Here is a 25685-nt window from a genome sequence, read left to right on the forward strand (position 1 = left end):
AAATAATGAGAAGTCACTGCACACCTATTAGAATAGTCAAAATCCAGAGCACTGACACCATCAAATGTTGGTGAGGATGTGAAGCAACAGAAACTTGTTCATTGTTGGTGACAATGAAAAATGGTACAACCACTTTGGAAGATATCTTAGAGTTTTTTTTTTTTAACAAAACTAAACATATTCTTACCATGCAACTCAGAAATCATATGCCTTGGTATTTACTCAAAGGAGCTGAAAACTTATGTCTACACAAAAACCTGTATGCTATGCTTATAGCAGCACTATTCACATTTGCCAAAACTTGGAAGCAACCAAGATGTCCTTCAGTAGGTAAATAAATATTGTGGTACATTCAGACAATGAAATGTTATTCAGTGCTAAAAAGAAACGAGCCATCAAGCCACGAAAAAACAGGAGGAAATTTAAATGCATTTTACTAACTGAAAGGAGCCGGTCTGAAAAGGCTACAGACTGTGTGAACTGTATGACATTCTGGAAAAGGTAAACCACGGAGACGATGAAAGGGTAAGGGGCTGTGGTGGCCTGAGGGGCAGGAGATGAACAGGTGGGGCACAGAGAATTTTTAGGGTTATAAAAACTACTTGGTATGATACTGTAACAGGAGGTTCAAGTCATCACACATTGTCCAAACCCAAAAATGTGCAACACCAAGAGAGAACCCAAATGTAAACTGTGGACTTCGGGTGGTAACAGTGCGTCAATGATGGCTCATCAGTGTCACAAACGCACCGCTTTGCTGGGGGATACTGACAATGCGGGAGATACACACGCGTGCTGGCAGGGGTATATGGGAAATCTCTGTACATTTCTCTCTTTCTTGTTGTGAATCTAAAATTGCTCTAAAAAATAAAGTCAATTAATAGAAAAAAAAGTAAATATAAGGAACAAGGTGTGCACTAAAGAGAAGCTAAGGCACTGAACATAAATTCCATTTAAAAGGCAAAATAGGACTGCAATGAAGGTCATACTGCAAAAGACTTTAGATTAAAAAAAGTCAGGCTGAATGGATAGACTGAACCAGAAGTCATTTGAGGTACGACATTTAAAGTCTGCTAATCAAAAATATCAGTTTTAAGTATTTTTCTATACAATTAAACATCACAGTATCAATCATATAACTATTTTCTAGATAATCCCTTTATCTTCTGTTCCGTCAAAAGTGTACCAGGCACCGCGGGGACAGGCCTGCCCGCCAACCCTCTCCTCGGTTGTGGGAGGCACCGCAACCGATCAAGGCATCCCTCCCCATTAAACTCCTCAGGGCCACACCCCATGTGCTGAGGACAGCCTCCATCCCTGCTCTGGACGGTCCCCTGCAGTTCAGGAATTTCCCCAAGACCAGTAATGAATGTAAAAGGAAAAGGCAAAATAAGGCAATGGGCAGTGAGTTGCCTGAGAGTAAAAATTTAACCTATTTTTTCTTCTTCCTTAGTCCCTCAGCCAATTGAGGCGTGTCCCTTCCCCATCATCCAAATTATCCTGTTTACCCTACTGCTTCCCACTCACGAAAATGCTTGTCACAGAAGCTACCTTGGTTTTGTGCTGCTCAGAGAAAACAAATGACACTGCTTGGATGGTGACTAGCCTGGACTGCCCCAAGGGATATTTATAACTCCCATTAGGAGCTTTTTTAGCATGCTAAATAATACGCTAACGTTCACAGCAGAGTGTTTTATTGCCTGTAGACAACTTCCTCCCACTTCCATCTGTAGCTCTCTCACCCTTCCTCTCCCACAGCCTGGCCCGAGTCTTCCTGGCTAAAATTACCAAAGCTCAGTGCCAGGCAGCTGTCTGGCATTTGGTCCTACACCAGGGTCTGAGTATCACTGTAGGGAAGAAAATGTGTAGACATTGTGATTCTCAACTGGATTCTCACACTGAACGGTTAGCCTGCAGAGTACATCCCATTATTCAATACACTCCTCCCTAAATAAAATTTTGAACTGTTCCATGTGTGGACTCTGCAGGGTATGCTGAGTAATACAAAGACAGGTTCCTATTCTGAAGGACCTTACAATTTGGTAGGAGGGAAGTATGCTGTAAGAGATTTGTAAGTATTAATCCTTTTAAGAATGACACAGTACCACCATCATCCTCACGGTACAGATGAAAAGACTGAGCGCTGGAAGAGCAGGTAATGTGCTGAGAGTCACACAGCTAGTGAGTGGGAAAGCCAGGAACTGAACCCGTCAGCGCGGTTCATAAGAACTACATCGTTGCATCATATGATTCAAGAGAATACGTGATAAGTACGAGAGAGATGAGCTGCTACAGGAAATCAGAGGAGAAAGAAAAACTTCCTGCTGAGCCAAAGAAGAAAAGCTTCAGATTCAGCTGGGCCTATAACGATCAATATAGTTTGGGTATAAAGGCATTTGAGGCTAATCCTAAGGATTTTACTCTCAGGTTTTACTCCATAAAACTCTCCTTTTTTTCTCCGATTAAGTTACCAAGCTTAAATCTAGCCTATCTTTAAAAAACAAAAAAAAACAAAACAAAACAAGAACCAACCCAAACCCCCGTCCTTGACGCATACAACCCCCCCCCCCGTCAGACGTCGTCAAAGTCCGTCCTCCCCGCTTCCCACTCCCCGTCTCCTGTTCAGTCATCAGCCCTCGGCCTCCTGCAGTCTGTGTGCATTACTCTACTGAAAAGGCTCTTGCTAAGACCACCAATCACTACCATAGGACTGCTAAATCTAAATGATATTTTTCAAGATTTTTCTTTTCTTTTTTTAAGAAAGGAGAGCTTAAAAGAGAAAGAAAACAGGAATAAGCCATAAAGCAAGGCCTTGGTGAGCGGAGAACAGAGTCAGTACCACAGGGGGCACCGTGTTAGCAAGGAGGAGGCAGAGGAATGAAAGAGCAGATGAGGACAACAATGCTGAAGGGGGTTCTGGTGGGCACGCTCAATAATTCCAGCTAAGCAGCAGATTTTATCTGCTAGGAGTTGGGGGTTGGGTTCAAAGTAAGAAACAAACAAAAAACCTGTGAGTACACCGCTGAGACTCTACAGAATGACGTGGCGCAGGGCCAGAGGATGCGGCGTGCAGGTAAAACTGGGCTTAAATCCCAAATCCATACAAATGGGCCACGTGCTCCTGAGTGAGTCACTAAACCACTCTGAGCCTCAGTTCCACCATCCATAAAATGGGTAACAATATTTCATCAGGGATGTTGTGAGGACTGAATTAAATGAGACAGCTTATCTGAAGTGCAATGGTCTTTTCTAAGAACTTTTACCCAGTAATCTTCAGCAACCTAAGCACAGGAAGAAAAAGACGACTGACACCTGGGAAGGTGGACATGGTAGAAGGCTAAGGGAGAAAAAAATCTGCGATTGTTCGAGGACAATACTGTAACTGCTGACTGTGGAGCTCAAGAAAGCAAATTTAATGAGGGGCTGTCAACCTAGAAGAGACCTATGGTAGAGACAGGAGGTCAAAATGAGGTCACAGAGCACACGCAGATGAGATAGAGGTTGTGGTCAGAGACGGGAAGCTCTTATTTCAAGATCCTGGAGGCTGAATGGTTCCAAGTAAGAATGAGGTCCAAATACGGTTGAATCAAGGGCTGGTCAAAACGCGAACATTATTCTCAACTATGAATACAACTTAAGCAGTTCTGTGAGAAGTCTCCAGCTGCACCACTCGATGCTTTTGGAGAGCAGCACTGAGAATTAGAAGAAAAGCCAGTCTCTAACGAAGGGGCAGACCAGCAGGTACCAAGTGCTTACTACACAGCAGGTGAATTCTTAAAAATTACGGTCAAGTATGCATAACATAAAATTTACCATTTAAACCATTTTTAGCTGCAGCTCAGTGGTATCAGTACATTCACGCTGTTGTGCAACTATCACCGTCCAGCCGCAGAACTGCTTCACTTCCCACGCCTCCTTCTAGGCGATTTTGTACATTATTTCATTTAATCCTCACCTAACTTACAACCTTGTTTTTACAGATGAGGAAACTGAAGCTGTGAGTTAACTGACTTCCTAAGACCACCACAGGCATCAAGCAGTAAGTCTAGGATTTGAATTTAGGGCTTGAAAGTCTAAGTTACCTCTTTCTAACATGCTGCCTCTAATTAAAGTCAGAAAAAAGACCTCCAAAGTGGTGAGGACACCGTCTTCACTCAGCCCCTCCCACAGGAACTCGCTGTGTCTTACTGCTTTCCTCTCCTTTCCCTTTTCTGATTTCACATTAAGAGAACTACGCTGAACACTGTTTCTGGATGCTTTATGAGTGACCTTAATGCTTTCTGATTCCCATGGGAGGCTGACACCCGACACTAAAATAAACTAAATTTGGATTTAACGAGGTATTAAACGAAAGGTTCAATATAAAACTTCAGTTTGCTTTTGCTAGGAGCTGTTTTAGAAACAAGGCACTAAGTTACATCGCTCTTCCTTCTCTATCCTTTTTTAGATGATATTCAAAAGCTTTTTCCTTGTCAAAGGTACCATTTCTCTTTGCTTTCAGTTTTTTCCATTCCCCTCAAAGTTTATGTTGTCCTGGAGGTAATTCTCAACCTCACTGATACAAGCTCAATTCAAAAAATAAAAAGTAACCATGTTAAATATCTCAGAGCAGCTCTTCATAAACATTTCCACATTACTCTCACTAAAGCATAAACTAGATGATTAACTGCAACTTTAGCAAAGTACATCTAAAACTAGAAATAACATGCCAAAAGACCTTGTGTGTGTGTATGTGTACGTGTGTGTTGTGTATCATTTAGAATATGTTTATTATATATCAACCAACAGAAGTAGCAAGATATGATCTCCACTGTGGTGGGAATTTTTAAAATATAATTTGAGACATGTTAAAACCTGTTTCAGAAAGTTTTTATTCTGTCTACCAAGCAACAGAGGTGACTGTTCAGGAAGAGGTTATAGAAGTTGTTCTGCAGAGGTTTTTGGCTTCCGCACCTCTGAGATTACACTGTGTTTATTGCCAAGAAGCATGTGTGAAAATCCCCTACTCTGGGCCACATGATGGCGCTTTCAGCCTCGTCAGCATTAACCATTCACCCCCGATTTCATTTTTAAATCATAATTTGATTCTCAACATTTGTCCTTCCTTCTTTGTTTTAACTCCTGATTTTTTTAGGTTACAGTTCAAGAAACTTCCCTCTTTCAAAGACTTGTCAGAGCCTACAGTCAACCACACAGGATTTATAAGTCTAACTATACGACTGCCTAAGTGAGCACACTGTCTCAGAGGAACACAGCAGCGTGTGGCCTGTTTCTGGCCACCAAGTGGGTGAAAAGTCTCTAACTAACAGTATCAGAAGCATCATAGTGCGTCACGCCCCAGGCCGTCCAGGTCGATGTTCTGACTCTCACAGGGCATCAGGAGACACTGCGTGAGCAGCACTTTGGCTGTACATGATGTTAAAGATACACTCCAGATAATTTTAAACCTCTAAGAGCCTTTCTGACTCCAAAGCTTCAACAGAAGGAATAAAATTCATGAATTTGTCTAAATCTTTCTTAAATTGATTTATACATTTTCACCAATGAGGTAGAAGCTTATTATTGTATAAAATAATATTTCAAAAATTTTAAGGGACACTATAGGTTTTAGTATTTTATAATCTGGTGTATAAATTTATATTAGCTTTCACAATAATGTAAGAAAGGCCAAACTGAGTCAAATTTAATGTTCTACTTCCAAATGGTATCTAAGATCATGGTGTCTGTCCCTGAAGGTGTAAACTTCAAGTTGTTCTAGGTGTAACATAAAATACAAACAGCCATGGTTTTCCTATATAATTTTAAAACTTTGATTCAATCTTTTATCTTTCACAGACTGAAGAGCTCAAATTATTTGTCAGTAACTTGAATTCTAAATTCTTAAACGAGACAGACTTCCTTAGAAGGCAGTGTAAATCTCCCTAGGTTATGCTGGTAAGTTCAATTTTCATCATGTTTATAAATAAGACATTTCCTTATTTAGAAAACTTTCACTATAGCAGCAGTGACTCACCGCTTAGAACTGTAAGACAGAACTAAAGGGAACCAAGAGGTTAAATGCAGCTCTCTGTCTCACAAACGAGGAAAATGAGAGCCAGCACTGCTAACTCTGTGGACTTTCCTGTAGCAAAACAGCTAAAGCCCTGAGCTAGAGCCAACAGAACAGTGCTCTGAAAACTGCAGATCAGGAGCAACCAATTAGGAGCGTTACTGCCAGCATTTTAAAACACAACATAGTAGAAGATATCAGAGGCTTTACATGTAGTGAGGATAAAACTTGTTTCAAGATTTTCACTTCACTTCTTTGTGTGTGTTGGATAATGTAAAACACATTTATTATAGTGTTAAAACATTTTAGAAAGCATTCATACATACAGAGAACAAACAAGTGGTTGCCAGAGGGGAGGGGTGTATGTGGGGGTGAGAAAGGTGAAGGGGATTAAGAGGTACAAACCTCCAGATGTAAAATAAATAAGCCACAGAGATGTCATATACAGCATAAGGAAGATGGTCAGTAATGTAATAACTGCATGGGAACAGATGGTTACTAGACCTAGCACGATAATCATTCCATAATGTATGCAAATGCAAACGTAGTCACCTGAAACTAGCATATTACACATCAACATTACAATAAAAATGTTTTGAAAGTCACTGCAATAAAATACCTAATTTTTTGAGTGGATTTTAAAATGTACTGTTTTAAAATAATAATAAATATTAATAATTGATTAAAAATTATGATGATGATGTAGCTTATTATTTATTAGTACAACTCATTCTAAGCTAATAAAAAATCTGCATTAAACAGTAAATGCTGACATTTAAAAGAAGCCACTTTCCTCTTTAAAAGAAGATAGGATCTCAATGTTACACAGCACACTATCCGTGAACAGATTTTCTTTAAAATACCACATTTCTGTAAAGCTTATATGTAAAACAGATAGACAAGCTTTTTGAAAGTACACTAAATTCTAGAATTGTAATTATTAGCACACATAAAAATACCAAACATTCTCTGTGAAAAAACAGTGACCTCTAGTGGATTCATTAAATAAACTGACGTAAGATTTCAGAAATCAAGGTTAACACTGACACATCCACAGATGAAAGGTACCGACATGGTTACACGTGGACAAGTATTACACACAAATAAGGGCTATGGTTATGTTATGTACAATGTGATAACTGCGTATTTATAGATTACTCACTGGTTACTTCCAATCAAGAGGAGTGCGATCAAAGACTCCCAGCCTTGTTTAGAATCCATCACTAGCTTAAGACATACACTTCATCTTTCTGACCTTGTTTGAGAACGAGGTTGGATTAAATTATCTTTAAGGACCCTTTTAGCGCTTGTATTAGGATCCTTTCTTTAATTCATCCTGTACCTCAGTGCCTGACTAAATTCTGTTCTAAAACACTAGACGGCTCCCCAGTGCTTGAGGATCCACCAAACTCAGCCTGGCCCCTTGGTACCTACCATTATTTTCTATTTTTTCCCAAAACACATCCCTTATTTCAAGTGAGCTAATAATGTTCTAGCCACTTCCAATAGCCAGCCTACTCCTATGAGTTTAGTGTCTCACCTCTACTTAGTTTTTCACTATGTAATGTTTTACCCTTACTAACTTACATTGCAGGCCCCATTACAACAAGTACAAATTTGTTTCACTTGTATTTGTTTTGCCATTCCAAAGAGATTTAAATTTAAACTCACAGGCTGGGTTTTATACATGTGTGTGCACACACAAACATACGTATGGTCTGCCAGGTAGTAAGAGCACACTATGCACTTCAAATGGAAATTAAATTGATTAGTTTAGGGAAACCAAAGCCATTTTCACCTTTCCTTTTTAGTGAGGTAGGGAAGGCCATATAGACAAGGCAGAATTTCAAGAACCAACACATATAAAGTGACAGAGATTCATATTTTGGGGAGAAGTGGGCATTCTGGACATAGGAAGGTAAGGTTTTGGGAAAAGGCTGGAGGGAAGAACCTTTTTAAATTAGCTGCAGAACGTACCAATAACTATATTGGAAGAAAACAGAGGTAGCAGGAAAGTTGGTTTGGTAAATGGTTCTGAAGCAGCTGAAGCAGATGAGGATGGGCTAAATGAGAGAGCTGAGTTCAAGAAGAAGAGAAGAGATCTCTGGAAGCAACATTAAGAACAACGCAAGGGAACAGTGGTCCTAACACTGAGAAATGGAATATGTTGCTGCAGGGTGGAGAAGGCAATGGGCAGCTCTGGGGAAAGAAATACTGAGGAGAAAAAGTGATTATTAAAAAGGTGCTCTTAGCTTCCCAATCACTTTGGACAATGTTACAACCTTTTATTGTCCAAACAAGAAAGATAGCGAGACCGGAGGAGAAATGATGAATCATTTAGTCTTCATTATGTTTAATTCAATTAACAAAGGCCACACTGCAGCATGTTCTACACATTCTAAACCACACGGGCCGGGATCAGGAGGCACAGCTGAGCCGGCTGAACACCCAGGAGCACCCCATGACCCTGTGCATCAGGTGAGATTTCGCTTACTTAGCACAGATTCTAACGACTTTAACACAAACAACACTGTCTTCTGTTGTAATATTCTCTATCAAATGAATTACTCGAGACATTTTCTCAGTAATATTTGGAATTTCTAGACGATAAAGTTTAATTACATAACAGTAATTTTTGTTACCTTTTAAATATCCTTACGCCATCTTCCCCTCAGTAATGAATTCGCTTTCAAATTCAGCAACTACTAAAATGTAAGTGTTTGAGCATTTCTCAAGCGGCAAAATCCCAGGAATGTCCATAAATTTTCTGCTAAATAGGACTCTTTAAACTGGTTTTCTTTAAATTCATAAAATATTGCACTGATTTTTAATAAAGGTTAAATGAATTAGTAACCTGAACTTTCTGACGTAGGTGTATCATTTCCTAACAACAAAGTCAGTTCAGTTGGATCCCAAGATGCAGTATCTTCTGAAAATATTTAACATTCTTACCCCAGGATTATTTTATTAATAGGATTAATAGAAATAACTTCTATAGCAGGAAGCAAAGTTCAGATTTTGTGTTTAAAGCTAAAACAGTAAACAAATAACACTTGCATGTATTAATTTTCTGATTTTAAGTATAAAGTCCTTAATAGCTATGCTTGAAATACAACCATTTCCCCACAATTAAAATGTATACAATAAATGCATTCCAAAGAAAACTAGACTTACTGTTTGCATATCTCAAAAAGTAGAAATTATTAGACTATATGAACAAATGTATACATAATTATTTAAATTACCTTTCTTCTTCTCGAACCCATACTGGAGTTTTAGGAATTTGTGCTTCAAAAAACTTAGAAGCTCTGTAACAAAAATTGCTGCAGAAACACTGAAAAGAACATTTTAAAAGTAGCAAATTATTTTTTTCTTCTTGTGAAATACAACTTACGTACAGAAAGAATATAAAACCTAAATATGCAGTTCAAAGAAAAAAAGCGGCAACCCATGACCCTACCACCCAAGGTAAGAAGGTATACAGAACCTCTGCAGGCATCTACGTGCCCTCCCCGACTGCACCACCCCCCCCCCTTCCTAGTGGTAACCACTATCACACATCCTGTGTTACTTATTGTCTTGCTTTCTTTTAGTTTTGCTACCTACATCCGTATCCTATGAAATACATAAATCAGTTCTGCCTACTTTCAAACTCTAAGTGGAATCATATTGTTATGCATTCTTGTATTCTTCCGTTTTACATTATGTGTTTGAGATTAATTTGGGGAGCTATAGTTTATTCACTTGCACTGTGCATTATATCCATTACCCAAGTACACTACCCTTCAGTTACTGTTTAGGGACAACTTAGTTGTTTCTAATTTTTTGTTATCAATACAGTGTGACTGTGAACCTTCTTTTACTACAATTTTTTAAATTAAAAAATGTGGTATAATACACAAAATTTACCATCTTAAGCATTTTAAGTGTACAGTTTAGTGGCATGAAATACTTTCTTACATTTGTGCAACCATCGCCACCATCCATCTCCAGAACTTTATCCATCTTGCAAAACTGAAACCCTGCACCCATTAAATAATAACCCTCCAATTCCACCTACTCTGACAAGCACGACTTGACTTTCTGTCTGTAAGTTTGACTACTCCAGTTGCCACATGTAAGTAAACCATATAACATCTTTCCTTTTGTGCTGGCTTATCTCACTTAGCATAACGTCTTCAAAGTTCATCCAGTTGTAGCATGTGTCAGAATTCCCTTCCTTTTCAAGGCTAAACAGTATTCCATTCTAAATATGTACTATATTTTATCTTACTAGGAGCATTCATATGCGTATAAACGTGTGCACGTGGGGAAATACACACCATATATACCAAAGAACAGAAAGAATGGTCACAAAGAATATGCCAATTTGACTTCACCAGTTTCTCAAAAAGGTTTTACCAATTTTTATTTGACCAGCAGCATAAAGACTTACTAATAGCATCAAATTTTTATAATTCTGCTAATTTGGGGCCATAAAAATGTAACTCAGTGTGTTTTTATTTGCTGTTTTCCTGATGACTGGTAAGGCTGAGCATCTCTTCATATATTCATTTAGCCATTTAACTTCTTCTGTACATTTTTTAATTAAGTTTTTTGTCTTTTTCTTATAGATGGTGTATTCTGGTTACGAATCTGTGGTCAGTTTTATGTGAGAAATGTAATTCCTTCTGATTTGTAGCTTATCTTTTTACTCTTTATGGAAACTTCTAATGAGCAACGTTTTCAATTTTAATGTAGAAAAGTTATTCAATTTTTCATCTATGAACTATAACTCTATCTCATTTAAGAAATTCTCTCTAGTCCAAATTTATAAAGATACTTTCCCATACTGTCTTTGGAAAAGTTTGCCTTTTACATTTAGGTCCCTAATTTATGTGAAATTGATCTTTGTATGTACACTGAGATAGGCGTCAATCTTCATTTCTTTCCATATGGATAAGTAATTGTGCCAGTACGATTTATTAAAAAATCGATCCTTTCTCCACAGATCTAAAATACTTCTGTTGTCATATATCCAGTATCCACATAAGTGGTGAGTGTTTCTGCCTCTCTATTGTTTTCTGACTCACTGGCCTGAAATTGTGCCAACGTGCACTTTTAATTTTTATATATTCATGTAGTCACTAAAGTGTAAGCAAAGAGTTTTTTTTTTTAACAATTTGAGTAAAATATTTATAGATGAAAAACTTCTAACACATCTATTTTCTAAAAGGCAAGATTTTAAACAGATATTTTTAGAATTCCATTCAGTATGGTATTGAAAATTAATTGCCACATTGAAAATAAGCCTTTAAACTCACCTTTCTTTCAGTAATATCATAGACTTTATTGGTTTTGGTAGAAATTTTATATTTCTGTTTTGGTACCTAAAGAAAAGAAAGGACAGCTTACAAAAGAATCCAAGTAATGTAATAAGCATGAACTTTATAGTCAACAAGATTAAGTCATCTACGTATCGTATCTTCGGCTAGCCAATGTCATTAGTTCATGACGTCAGTTTCACTTATTGTTCCCTCTACACAGTATTTTGCTAAATATAAAAATTAAAAGGCTACATTTAAGAAAAGTTACTTACATTTTCTAGCTTCTTCCGACACAAGGGGTAGCCGCAGAGTTTGATGATAGAACGCTCGGCCACAACATCGCTGTAGTGAGCAGGCGTGATGTGCTTCCCCTGCAATGAAGTGAGATGGACACTTTCTCTCCAGTTTATTGGGAAAGTTTATTTATCAGCTCTCTAAGCCTCAACGATCTCATCTAAAAACACAGGGATCGTAACAGTGCCTATCTCATAGGTGTGATGCTGGAAGCAGAGGAGAGAATAAAGAAAAAGCATTTCGAAAAGTGCTCGTGAACACATAGTAGGTACTCCAAAAATGTTAGCTATTAAAAAAAAAGTAGAGAACGCCTGCCACAGAAGACTACGCGTCTTCGTAGATTATACAATTCATGAAATAACTCTGAAGCAAGAGGAAGTGATGCTATGGTGACTGCTACACCAAAGCAAAATATTTATAGTATATTTTATTTTTTAAAAGGTCTTACTCACAAAATAAACCAAATAAAATAATATATAATTTTACCTATTTTTTAAAGTACGATCTTAAAAACAAAGTACATCAGGTGTCATTACGACTCCTGACACAAATTTTTGTGCAAAATCTTCCATCTTCTGAAAACACTGCACAAAACAGTAAGGTGATAGCTATACTAACACCAAATCTTTTTCTTTGATATTTTTATGTTCAAATAATCTCAGTTCTTGAGATTTTTTAAAAGAAGTTTTTCGTTTTTGCAGAGACTGAAATACTTCTTATTGAGTGTGACATAAGGTATTTGTTCCAAATGAAGCTTTCTTGGTTTATCTTTAGTCTCCAAGTGTATAGATTCTGATGCAGTTACCTGCATCAGCTTAAATGTTGTCATACTTTTCCTCTTGTTTAGGAAAATCTCTGAGGCACAGTAAGAATTACTTCTGCAAAAAAAACAAGTTTTAAATTTGTTTTTTTTTCTTTTAAGGAAATCTATTTCCATTCTAATTTTTAATGCAATAAAGCCACTAAAGAAAACAAAAAAAATTAATACTTCTCTTCTTACGTGTTAAACCATAAATGGTCTATATTTCAGGTTTTTAAAATATCATAATTAATGAAATTACATTAACAAAACTAACGATCTTCTATTCCTAAAATAGAGTAACATCCAGAATATGAAAAGTGACGTGGGGATCAGCAGGGCTAAGCGATGACACTCAAGTGAGCTTAGCAGACCGGTTAAAAGGACGACTGGCTGCTAAGGGGTACAACACGTATGTTGTCTTTCATCAGTGTGCCATGAGGGCATTATGAAACAATGACTGCACAGCAGTTAATCATGTTTAAATGCACGAATTATACAGCATGTTACCTGCATCTAGTGACTAACACAGACTCAAAGACTTTCAGCAGTGCAAGGAAGTTTCATGCTACACAGGTTAAAGATCTTACACTACAAAAGCAGTAATATATCATCACATACACACTCCCTTAGGAATTCTTCTGTAATATTCTCCTCTAACAGCTGTTCAACAATGTGCAGAGCTTTTCTCTCAAACTCAATCTTCTTTCTGACAGCTGCTTCTAGTTCTGCTTTCCTAAAATTAAAAAAAAAATTTTTTTAATTTAAAAGTTATTCTAGGGGGATGGGAAGGGACTGGGATTTCAAAATGTAGAACAGATAAACAAGATTATACTGTGTAGCACAGGGAAATATATACAGGATCTTATGGTGGCTCACAGCGAAAGAGAATGTGACAATGAACGTATGTATGTTCATGTATAACTGAAAAATTGTGCTCTACACTGGAATTTGACACAATTGTAAAATGACTATAACTCAATAGAAAAAAGCTTAAAAAATAAGTAAGTTATTCTACCTATAAGGCTTAGCATAGGCATTTTTGTTTTCAAATACAACACTAACAACATCATTTGCTACTTAAGTTATATGTATATATTTTTTTGATCCAACACTTTCCAAAAAGGAAACAAGCTACTCATTACACTGTACAACACTGATGGCCACAACAGGACCAGCTGACTTCCAGGGCTCAGGGCCCAAGGAAGAACTCAGAAACTCCTACAGAGAAGATGAGGTAAAATCTTTTTGCCAGTTAAGAGTTTATACTTTATCACTCCTCTGTGTACTTAAAAACGGAGGTTTTTCCTCTGAAATTATTAGAAATCAGAAGAGATTAGAGAGGAAAAAGATGATTTCAGCTGTTCTTACAAGTAAAAATTTCTTTGTGTCAAGTCTCAAGAGTTAACTATTGGCTCAGTTTGACAGGACAGAGTTATATTTACAAAGAAGTATTTACTTACTTTTGATACAAAGTCTTGTTAAGTAACTATACTGATACGACTACGCAGTTGAGGAAAACAATCTTCCCAGGAGGCTGGCCCTCATCCTGGCACCAGGGGGCCTCTGCCAGCCCCTACCGACCCCGCGCATCATGAATACAGAAGCAGAGGCAACCCGATTAAACAATGGCCCCAGGACAGCGGTTCTCAGCCCCAGCTGCACTTTAGGGTCATCTGATGAGATGTTTTAAAAAAGATGCCATGTGCAGGTCCCACTATAGGCTAATTAAATCAGAGTCTTTGAGGATGCGGCCTGGTTACTGGGGTTTTCTTAAAAGTGTTCCAGACAATCTGAGTGTGTAACAGGGCTGAGAACCACTGCCATGGGACCAAAGATACCAACCATCTTGGCGACTTACTTGCTCCTTTTCTGCACTGGTTTCTCCTTGCCTACCAGACAACCTGTGCTGGTTCCCTGGACCTTGACAGAGCTCTCATATCAAGGCCTACAATGTACTTACCTTTTCTCCCTACCTTCACTGACTTTCAAGACTTTAGACTCTAATTCCTTGCCCAGAGTAATATGTTTTACAAAAACAATTTGGAGGAATGACAAAGGATTACCAACTAGGGACAAAAAGGGACGTTAAAACAAGAAGAAACTTGCAATTGACATGTTTTCCTACCATTTTATAAAGACCATTCTTTTATCAAAGATGTATAACAGACATGAACACAGGTTAAAAGACAGTTCTCTGCATTGTTAGCTTTATGAAAACATTGTTTTATTTTCTCATTTTACTGCCTACCAATAAAAGCGATGTCACATACTAAGATCAGTATAGAATCTGCATTAGGAATTGCCGACTTAAGTGGTTAATTACGTCAACTTGCGGGAACAGCCTCACTCATCCCAACTGAGGAATACCCACAGCTGTTTCCCATGGACAGCCCTGTCTCACTGCTGCCTTCCCTCCCAAATAATGACAGGTAGTGTGTGTACCGCAGTGGTTCTCAAACTTTTTGGTCTCAGTGCTCCTTCACACTCTTAAAGTTAGAGCTTTTGCTTATGTAGATTATATCTGCTGATATTTACCACATTACTAATAAAACTAAGAAAAATTCAAAGCACTTATTAATTCATTTAATAACATGATACCTATTACATGTTAACATATTTTTAAATGAAAATTTTAGTGTGAAGAGCAAAACTGATTTCTACTTTTGCAAAGTTCTTTAACTGCTGGCTTAATACTACTCACCTGGATTGCACGTATTAGTATTTTTCAGCTGGAATGAATTTATGAAGGAGCACTCCCTTCCACAACTATCTGGTTGCCCCCAAGGATTTTTAATTGTTTCAGCATCCTGGGTGATCTGCTTAAAATACATTTCAGCTTACCTGTATTTTTTAAATATAAATATAGAATAAAATACAATCTCCCCAGGCTTCTGGTCAGATCCATGTTGAAGAGAATTGCAAACTGCCAGCATTATCGTTATTAGCTAAATTTTACTCTTGGAATGCTTCCTAAACCCAAGTCAGTATAATCATGCTGCCCTACAGGGAAATACTCTTCAAGACAGATTCATCATTTTATTTTCTTATTCTAAATTCACTTTAAATTCCACCACTTTATTACTTAAAAGTTTTCCAATTTGCACTTAGGAAATCTTAATTTCTCACTATGTCCTACCAGGTACTGTCTGAAAAGAATCCTGCCTCTAACCTTTTCCTACGCTCCTTTCTTCCTTAGCTCAGAACGCTGCACACCACCCTGGGCACGTCTCCTTTCTTTAAGTGACCGAGGTTTTTCCTGCCCCACACACTGCCACTTCCAGCTGGAGATCCCACTACTCCTTGTCTGGGCAACGCCTACTTGGCCCTCAAGTCTTCGCTTAATCACCACTTTCTCAGAGAAGCCTTTCCCTGAAAACCTACCACCCTTCTGTCTCCAGCTAAACTGGACCCCTATTATTAGTTCCTCCATCGTAGTCTTCTCCTTTATAGCGCTTATCATAACTTGTAATTATGTATCTACTTTTGATAATGTAATTGGTATTTCTTTGTTCCACTAGACAGGAGTTGTGTCTGCTGTGTTCAAAATCATATCCTCAGGGCCTCTGAAACCATAAAACCCCTAGGAAAAAAAACACAGGCAGAACACTCTTTAATATAAATCACAGCAACTTTTTTTTGTATTTGACTCCTAAGGCAAAGGAAAAAGCAAAAATAAACAAATGGAACCTAATTAAATTTAAAAGCTCTGGCACAGAAAAGGAAACTATCAACAAAATGAAAAGAAAACCTACTGAATGGGAGAAAATATTTGCAAATGATGTGACCAAAAAGAGATTGATACCCCAAATATATAAACAGCTCATACAAATCAATATCAAACAAACTTAATTAAGAAAAGGAGGGAAGACTTAAATAGACATTTCCCCAAAGATGTACAGACAGTCAACAGGCACATGAAAAAATGTTCAACATTGCTAATCATCAGAGAAATGCAAATCAAAACCATAATGAGATACCACCTCACACCTGTCAGAGTGGATATCATCAAAAAGACCACTAAAACAAACGTTGGCGAGGATGTGGAGAAAAGGGACCCTGGATACATTGTTGGTAGTAATGTGAACTAGTGCAACATGGAGTTTCCTTCAAACACTAAAAATAGAACTACCATATGATCTAGCAATTCCACTTCTGGGCATATATATCTGAAGAAAATAACAACACTAATTTGGAAAAATAAGGCACCCCAATGTTCAAAGCAGCATTATTTACAATAGCCAAGATACACAAACAACCTAAGTGCCTATCAGCAGATGACTGGACAAAGAAGATGTGGTGTGTATATGCAATGGAATATTACTCAGCCATCATTTTGCAATTCACAGCAATATGGAAGAACGTACAGGGTATTATGTCTAGTGAAATAAATCTGACAGAGACAAATACTATATATCACTTCTATGGGGAATCTAAAAAATACAACAAACAAATATATATAACAAAACTAAAACAGACTCACAGATACGGAGAACAAACTAGTGGTTACCAGTGGGGGGACGGCAGGGGAGAGTGGCAAGAGTGGGATATGGGATAAAGAGATACAAACTGTGTATTTTATGTATAAAATAAGTAAGCAATGTATCTTGTATAGCACAGGGAAATCTGGCCATTATTTTGTAATAACTTTAAATGGAATATAAAAACATTGAATCTCTATGTTACACACCTGGGACTAATAATAATATTGTAAATCAACTATACTTCAAGTTAAAAAAAAATATGAAGCGGCCAAGATAGCAGAGTATAAAGACCCTGCGCTCCCCTCTTCTTACCAGCACACCAAAATCACAGCTGTCTGCAGAACCACCATCAGTGAAAAAGACTGAAGTCTAGCAGAAAAGATCTTCTACAACTAAGACCTAAAGAAGCCACAATGAGATGGGGAGGAGGGGCAGACTTGTGATATAATCAAATCCCAACCCCCACGCCGGGTGGGCGCCCCACAAACTGGAGGACAGTCACGCCGCAGAGGTTCTCCCACAGGAGCGAGAGTTCTGAGCGTCGTGTCGGGCTCCCCAGCGCCAGAATCCTGCACTAGGAAGATGACCCCCACCCCAGAGCATTTGGCGTTGAAGACCAGCGGGGCTTAATTTCGAAGCCCCACAGGACTGGGGGAAATAGAGACTTCACTCTTACCAGGGCTCACACAAACATCTCATGAGCAACTGGGACCCAGAGCAAAAGCAACAATTCAATAGGAGCCTGGGTCTAACCTACCTGCGGGCCTTAGGGAGTCTCCTGGAAAGGTGGGGGGCTGCTGTAGCTCACCCTGGGGACACAGACACTGGTGACAGCATATTTGGGAACGTTCTGCTGCTGGTGGCTGACACTTGGCTCATTAGCACCAGGACCTGGCCCCACTCAATGACCTACAGGTGCCAGGGCCAGGACTCCTCGGGCCACATAACTGCCCCATCCACCAGCAAACACACTCCTAATGGCTTCCCAAGCCCACAGCCACCTCCTGACACAAGCCTAGACACAGCCCAACCCACCGGAGGGTCAGGACCCGGCTCCACCTACCTGTGGGCAGGCACCAGCCCTTCCCTCCAGAAAGCCTGCCGCACCCACCAGGGGGCGGACACCAGACTCAAAACTTGGATCCTGCATCCTGCAGACCTAGGATGCCAAAAGCGTGCCAGACCTTATCCCAGGACCAGCTGTGCCCCAGGTGTACCCACCAGCAGGCCAACACTAGCTTTGGGACACCCGGTGCTCCCTATGCAACAGGATCCCATGCCCAGACAGGAACCATCCCCAAGCCCACAACAACCTTAAATGAGCCCTGGGACCCCTGGGCCACACAGCCCAACCACAGGAACTGGCCCTGCCTGCCAACAGTCTAGCACTAACACTTGGCTTCACCTATCAGTGGGTGGGCAACAGCCCCGAAGTCTTTGGGGCCCTGACTCTGACTACAAGTGAGCCAACACTAACCCTGGGCCTAGGGCTCAGCAGCCAGCCTCCCCGTGAGCAGACCCTGCTCGACAGCAGCACCTGCCTGAGGCAGAGCCTGGTCACCTGGTGGGTGAGGCGCCGGTCACGCACACCAGACCACGCACACAGTCCCCCTGCCGTAGCAGGAGGGCCCACGCAGCCCTCTTACGGGGAACACCTAGAGCACACAGCTTGGTTGAGAAGACGGGAATGCACTGCTGGGTGCGTAAAACGTCTCCTACAGAAGACCACTTCTCCACACCTGGAAGACATAACTAACCTACCACATACACAAAATACAAATAGCAACTCAGACAAAATGAGGTGGCAGAGGAGCACGGTCCAGACGAAGGAACAAGGTAAAAGCCCAGAAGAGGAACTAAGTGGGCTAGGCAATCTGCCTGAGAAAGGGTTGAGAGTGGTAACTGTAAAGGTGATCAAAGAACTTTGGATAATAATGGATGCACAGAGAGAGAAGTTAGACGTTTTTAACAAAGAGTTAGAAAACATAAAGAACAACCAAATAGAGGTGAAGAATACAATAACTAAAATGAAAAACACACTAGAAGGAATCAATAGTAGACTAAATGATACAGAGAAACAGATCAGTGAGCTGGAAGAAAGAGTAGTGGAAATCACTGCCACTGAAAAGGAAAAAAAAAAGAATGAAAAGAAATGGACAGTTTAAGAGGCCTCTCAGACAACACCAAACACACTAATATTTGCATTATAGGGGTACCTGAAGGAGAAGAAAGAGTCTGAGAACACATTTAAGATATAATAGCTGAAAACTTCCCTAACCTGGTAAAGGAAACAGTCACCCAAGCCCAGGAAGTGCAGAGAGTTCCATACAGGATGAACTCAAAAAGGAACACACCAAGACACGCTGCAATCAAAATGAGATAAAGAGACTATTAAAAGCAGCAAGAGAAAAGCAAAAAGAAACCATTAACAAATGAAAAGACAACCTACTAAATGGGAGAAAGTATTTGCAAATGATATGACCAAAAAAGGAGTTAGTATCCAAAATATATAAACAGTTCATACATCTCAATATCAAACAAACAACTGAATTTTAAAAAGGGCAGAAGACCTGACAGACATTTTCCAAAGAGATGCAGATGACTGACAGGCACATGAAAAGATGATCAACATCACTAGTCGTCAGGGAAATTCTAATCAAAACCACAATGAGATATCACCTTACACCTGTCAGAATGGCTATCATCAAAAAGAACACAAATAACAAATGTTGGTGAGGCTGTGGAGAAAAGGGAACCTTTGTACACTGCTGGTAGGAATGTAAATTGGTGCAGCCACTGTGGAAAACAGTAAGCAGGTTTCTCAAAAAACTAAAAATAGAACTACCATATGACTCAGCAATTCCACTCCTGGGTATATATCCAAAAAAAAAAAAAAATCCCAAAAAACCAAACACACTAATTCAAAAATCCCAATGTCATAGCAGCATTATTTACAACTGCCAAGATATGGAATCAACCTAAGTGTCCATCAACAGATGACTGGATAAAGAAGATGTTGTATATATACATACAGATACACCCACAATAGAATACTACTCAGTCATGAAAAAGAATCAAAGTTTGCCATTTGCAGCAACATGGATGGAGTTGGAAGGCATTATGCTAAGTGAAATAAGTTAGAGAAAAATATCATATGATATCATTTATATGTGGGCTCTAAAAAATACAAAAAAACTGATGAATACAACAAAATAGAAGCAGGCTCACAGATATGCAGAACAGGCAGTGATTATCAGTGGGGGAGGGGGACAATGTAGGGGTAGAAAAGTAGGAGGCACAAACTACTGGGTGCAAGACAGGCTCAAGGATATATTGTACAACATATATATATATATATATATACATACATGTAGCCAATATTTTTAATAATTGTAAATGGAAAGTAACTTCTAAAACTGTCTAAAAACAATAAATTTGATTCAACAAGAACAACAGAATATCATATCCTCAGGGCCTAACACAGATCTGGCATATCTTACACTCATCAAATGATTTTTGAAAGAATAAGTAAATCAAGGCCAAAGCCGACACTTCATAAAATGATAAGGTACAGACATACATTTATTTTTAATCATTCTGAGAGACTACTCCTATTCTAAAAACCTTTTGTGACAGGAGATAAATCTTGCCTTTTTAGGAGAAGCCTATAGACAGTACAGGACAACTGTTTGCTGCAAATGCGGACATGATGTAAACAAAGAGCAACAACAAGGTTTCTTGGAGTCTCTGGCATCTAAAGCAAAAAAAGGAGAGTATCTGAAGAGGTGGAGAAAATAGACCTGGTTGATTCAGGCACTGACACCTTTCTGCAGCTACTCGTACCAGCAGTCTAGAAGTGTCTCATTTGGTTTTCTTAAAGTGCAGAGTAGCAGAAGTAAACTCTATGTTAGAATTTATAGTATTTCCCAGATCTTTCCCTTCTCTCAAAATAATTTTCTCTAAGGTAGCACCTATTGTTTTTTAAAATGATTCAATTAGTACGAGATAAGCAGATAAGTGAAAGCAGCTGTCTGAGTAGTTCTCATACCTTTTAGAAGCTGCTTCTTGTTTCAAGGCATTTGTCTGTTTAGTACCTACAATTAAAAGAAACAAAAATCAGTAGGTCAAGTCTACACAAACACACCAGGATACAGGGCAGATTCCTGTCCAAATAAAATGTAGGCCCTCTTTTCTTCTTTTCCATTTCACTTCCAATTCTGTGTGTAAATCAAATGAAATGGGAAGGGAATCCAATTTGGTTTTACAAACTAATTTTTTTTTCTATAGTTTTTTCTCTTTCTTTAGTTAAGCACCCCTGAAAGATTGAGATCTGGGTATTTCTAGGGGCAACCTCCCTCCATCCCCCAAATGTTCCTTCCCGGGTAAAGGGGGGCGTCCGACACCCCAGAGAACCGGGGCAGCAAAGCAGCAGCACATCTGGAAGGAGGACCAGTGCGAGGCTCCAGGCCAGCTGCACAGGGCCTGCGGATGCCGCCCTGGTCACCTGTCCACTCTGGCGACCCCAGCAGCCCTTTCCCTCAGAGCCCGTTCGGGGGGAAATCTCGGAACATCAGCGTAAACAGGTGGGGTCGGGCCGAAGCTTCTTCCCAGAAGCCGCAAGGTCGGCGGCGGGGGCGCTCGGCCTTCTCTGCCCCGAAGACCTCCTCCCCTGAGGCAACCTTTCGGGAGCGCCCCGCGCGCCTCGGTCTGGAACTCTGCCGGCGTTCACTTCTCTGGGCTCAAACGTGGGAGCAGGCCGTTCTCCCTACCTGCGACGTTTCGGGGGCCGCGGGGACCTCGGGCCTTGCGCCCGGCGGAGCACGCCCCAGCCCAGTCAGCCATGGGAAGCGTCGGCCGAGAGTCGGAGCCGACCCGGCGTCTCAGCCCCAAGGCTCCGCCTTGCGTAGCGCGGGGCGGGGCCTGGAGGGCGGAGCCGGGAGGGCGTGGGCGGAGCCGGGAGAGCGTGGGCGGAGCCGGGAGCGCGTAGGCGGGGCCGGGAGCGCGGGGCCGGGAGCGCGGGGCCGGGAGCGCGTGGGCGGGGCCGGGGGGCGGGGCCGGGAGCGCGGGGCCGGGAGCGCGTGGGCGGGGCCGGGAGCGCGCGGCCGGGAGCGCGCGGCCGGGAGCGCGCGGGCGGGGCCGGGAGCGCGGCCGACGCGGCCCAAGGTGGAGGAGGGCGGTGAGAGGGCTGCGGGCCTGGCGGGTAAGTGGGAGCGTGGGTATGTCCCGGGCGGCGGGGCTCGCGGTGAGCGGTGAGCCGCTGAGTCGCTGGCGCCGCAGGCAAACCAGCGCCCTGGAGGAAAAGGGCTCGAAGGCCGATGCAGGCAGGAATCGCGAGAAATGGCTGCTCCGGGACGCCGCCTGCCCGCGCGCTGCCCCGAGGACCCGGCCTGCCGCGCCCCTCCTGCGGGGCTGGGGACGGGTCTCCCCGCCGGACAAACGAGGGGCTGCGGGAACGGACCGGTGTCGTCCTGACGGCGCCGGTCGCCTTGTGTCCGTGCGGTGTGGTGACTTGGCTATTTCGATGGCTGTACCGGGGGGACTGCACCTCCGACGGACAAACGCCCCGGCCACCCTCGGGGCGGAGGGCGTCTCAGCCCTCACCCCCTGGATGAGCTGTGTTGCACTCCAGTTTTTGTCAAGTGGGAGGTTAAAATTTTGAACAGACTCCCTGATGATCAGAACTGATTTCAGGCCCACCTTTTGGAAAAAAGACTGCCTTTTAAAAGCTCTTACGTTTTCTATCCGCGCTGCCTCTTGGTAGTGCTCTCGACGACTTTTCTCCTTAAGGTTATCTTTCAAAACTGTGTTCCTGGGAAACCTAAAAGAGGAAACAGGAGTTTGTTTTTGCGATAGATTTTCATTTTCTCAGACTAACGTAATTTCAGTAAAAACATTTCAGCGTGAAAACTCCATTTTCTTTATTGTATTTATTAGTAATTCTTCAATATAGAATCACTGATCGTTAACAGTGTGTTCTATCTTAGTACATTTCAGCATCAAGACTAGAAAAAAATAAAGAATGGCTGTGGAGGAACTTCAATCCATAATAAAGAGATGTGTAAGTAATTTTTTCTTTGTCTTTTTTTTGTGAAGTTAAATATCTTTCAAAATATGGGAAAGGTACAGATTATTTTTAATCCCATTTGAGATTACTCAAATTGTTAAGCTTCTTTAATCCTTGCTTTTTTTACCGAGGAATAAATAGCATAAAGGCAGGACGACAGATTGGATTATTTCTCCAAGTATATCATACTGTGTGACATACTTTATAATTTTAAATACTGATTCTTACCGTAGATTTTTTTTATAATTTTAAATAGTGATTCTTACCATAGGTTTCTTTGGCACAGTGGATTTCAGGATCATTTGTTGAAGTATTTATTAGGCTAATCCTAGTTTTCATACATTTGTTTAAGTGCAACTTATGTAGAATTTAAACAGATTTCACTATTTTCAGAGAGAGAAAATAATTAAGGAGTTACTGAATTTTCATTTGCCTAAACATACTTTTCTTTTTCTTTTGTTTTTGCCAGCAAATCCTAGAAGAGCAAGACTTTAGAGAAGAAGACTTTGGCCTGTTTCAGTTAGCAGGCCAGAGATGCTTAGATGAAGGGCACATAGATCAACTGGTAGAAATTATTCAAAATGAAAAGAATAAGGTAAGAATCTTTGTATGTACTTTTCAGTGTCTGTAGGAAGAGAGTAGCCACATGATACGATTATTCATCGACTCATTTTTTTCAGTAAACATTTAAGAGTCAATTTAAACATGCACAGTAGAAAACTGTGGAAAATAAAGAGAATGTTAGGACTAATTATATACTTTAAGGTGCTTACAGTCTGGTAGGAGAGATAAACATGTAAACAGTCAGCAATAGGAGGCAGAATAAACCGATGCTGTACATCTGCTAACTCAGTTAGCCTCCAGAGTAAGTGCTGTAGGTGAAACACAAGTAAAATGCTTGAGCAGAGAGGGGCCTACTTCTGGTTTAGGGATCAAAGTGGCATTTGAATCATCAATTTACATTGAGAAATGTAAGTCTCAGATACCCATTTTTAGCAATCAGCACATTCTTTTTTTCTAGCCAGGTGTATATGAAAAGCCAGATAGTAGGTAAGATGGTATTTTGGGTGCATAGAGTTAGAACACAGGGAGAGCTCGATGACCTCACTGGTCAATGTCACCCAGCTGCAATCATCTGAGAAATCATTCTGCACAATGGGAAAGGATCTCTTGGGGATCAGGAACAGCTGGGACACAGTGTTGACAGTACTGCCTGATTTTGTGTCTTTAGATGCCCACCCCCACCCTGTTATACAAGGGAGGACCATCTTCTTTCCAGGAGCATACTCCTTCTTCATTTATAATGCTATTTTTTTATATAGAAGTTTTCTTTCATAGTCTAGTCATGCTGGCCTAGGAGTATATCCAGGGTACCTTGATTGTATTTGGGAAATTACTGAAACTTTTTAGCCATACATTGTTACAGAATCTCTTACTAGTTCAGAGGGCTTCTCCCTTTTTTATTTATAAAATTTTTAATAAAAATGAGGACTTTTATTTAGTACATTTGTTTTTGTTATATGTTTATAATATTTTTGTAGCCTGAAATAAAATAAATGTAATGCTTTCTTTAACTCCTTGATTTTTCCCAATTGTATTCTCAGAGGATAATCTTTGAGAGTGCCTCACTCTTAGCTAATAATGATAAAATAAATGAAAGCTAAGGTTTATTGAGTGTTTACTATCAGTCAGATGTTGTCTTACCTGTTTTACATCTTTTAACTAATTCAGTCTTTCCAGAATCCCATAATATAGGTACCAATGTTAAATTCATTTCTTAGACAAAGAAAGAGTCACTGAAAGATAAGTGACTTGCCCAAATTAAATTAGATCTGTGCAGCCTGGTTTTAGAGCTCTTAACCACTCTGCTCTGCCTTCAGTTAGCACTGTGTAGCATGGAAGTTTTAGAGTCGAATAGAGAGCTGCTGATTGTGGGGGTGAGGGAGAGTGAAACGACCAAGAAGATGGGGTTTCAGCCTCTGAGAGGATAGTATATTATATCCTGAACAGAAAAAGGCAGCTTAAGAAGAGGAGAAAGTTCCCTGAGGAAGGACAGAAAAATTTTCTTTGGCAATGTTAAGTTTAAGATGCAGCAGGCAATTGAAAAGTAATGTTTAGAGCTTAGTAGAGAAATGGATTAAGATGTAGATTTGTGTGTGACTTTTAGAGATTAGGTGATTGTGACAGATTTAAGCATAGTGAGGCTTAGCCTTCATAGCTTGAGAATCACCATTGTAATGTGTCGTTTGCTCATTTAAAAGATTCAGATATTGATAAGAGAGTTTAAAGTGACACAGGTGACACAATCAAGATTGATCAAATTTATTATTAATCTGCTTTGTGTAAAAGAAAAAAAATTTTTTAAGCCACAGGAATAGCAGTTTATCCTGACACTATAGTGTATGGGCTTTCAACATTCGCACTGTTGATTTTGTATCAGTTGTCCTCCCAGTAGTGAAAATCAAAAATGTCTCCAGGATTTGCCAAATGTCCCCTGGTAGATAGGGAACAAATTGCCCTCACTGAAAACCACTAATATACTGGGGAAAGCATGGTCTTTGGAGCTGGACAGACTTACATGCAAATCCTGGCTGTTAGATTTAGGCATTTTAGCTGTTAGGTGTAGGCATCGCAGTAATCTCTGCGCTTTGGCATTCTCATCTGCCCATTGGGGATAATGATTTTATCT

The 25685-nt window shown here is 40.2% G+C and overlaps 2 protein-coding genes across 5 annotated transcripts in view; one reads left to right on the forward strand and one right to left on the reverse strand.

Moving 5' to 3' along the window:
- Window positions 1–21836, reverse strand: part of RPAP2 (RNA polymerase II associated protein 2) — a 69926-nt gene extending 48090 nt beyond the window's left edge. For 2 of the 3 annotated variants that reach the window (XM_031680451.2, XM_072968227.1), the window contains exons 1-6: window positions 21702–21836; window positions 20981–21026; window positions 13070–13184; window positions 11628–11726; window positions 11353–11418; window positions 9295–9383 (exon numbers count right to left, since the gene is read on the reverse strand). In XM_031680451.2, coding sequence (XP_031536311.2) covers window positions 9295–9383; window positions 11353–11418; window positions 11628–11726; window positions 13070–13184; window positions 20981–21026; window positions 21702–21774 — 488 coding nt within the window. In that variant the 5' untranslated portion in view covers window positions 21775–21836. The remainder of the gene's footprint in view (window positions 1–9294; window positions 9384–11352; window positions 11419–11627; window positions 11727–13069; window positions 13185–20980; window positions 21027–21701) is intronic. The other variant, XM_006197322.4, reaches the window with a different exon arrangement.
- Window positions 21837–22043: 207 nt separating this feature from the next.
- GLMN (glomulin, FKBP associated protein) overlaps window positions 22044–25685 on the forward strand; it is a 34415-nt gene continuing 30773 nt past the window's right edge. Inside the window, exons 1-3 of one of the 2 annotated variants that reach the window (XM_072968269.1) lie at window positions 22044–22132; window positions 22917–22990; window positions 23466–23591. In XM_072968269.1, coding sequence (XP_072824370.1) covers window positions 22952–22990; window positions 23466–23591 — 165 coding nt within the window. In that variant the 5' untranslated portion in view covers window positions 22044–22132; window positions 22917–22951. Of the gene's footprint in view, window positions 22133–22901; window positions 22991–23465; window positions 23592–25685 lie in introns of both variants that reach the window. The other variant, XM_072968270.1, reaches the window with a different exon arrangement.

The sequence above is a fragment of the Vicugna pacos genome, chromosome 9 (assembly GCF_048564905.1).
Source record: "Vicugna pacos chromosome 9, VicPac4, whole genome shotgun sequence".
NCBI lineage: Eukaryota > Metazoa > Chordata > Mammalia > Artiodactyla > Camelidae > Vicugna > Vicugna pacos.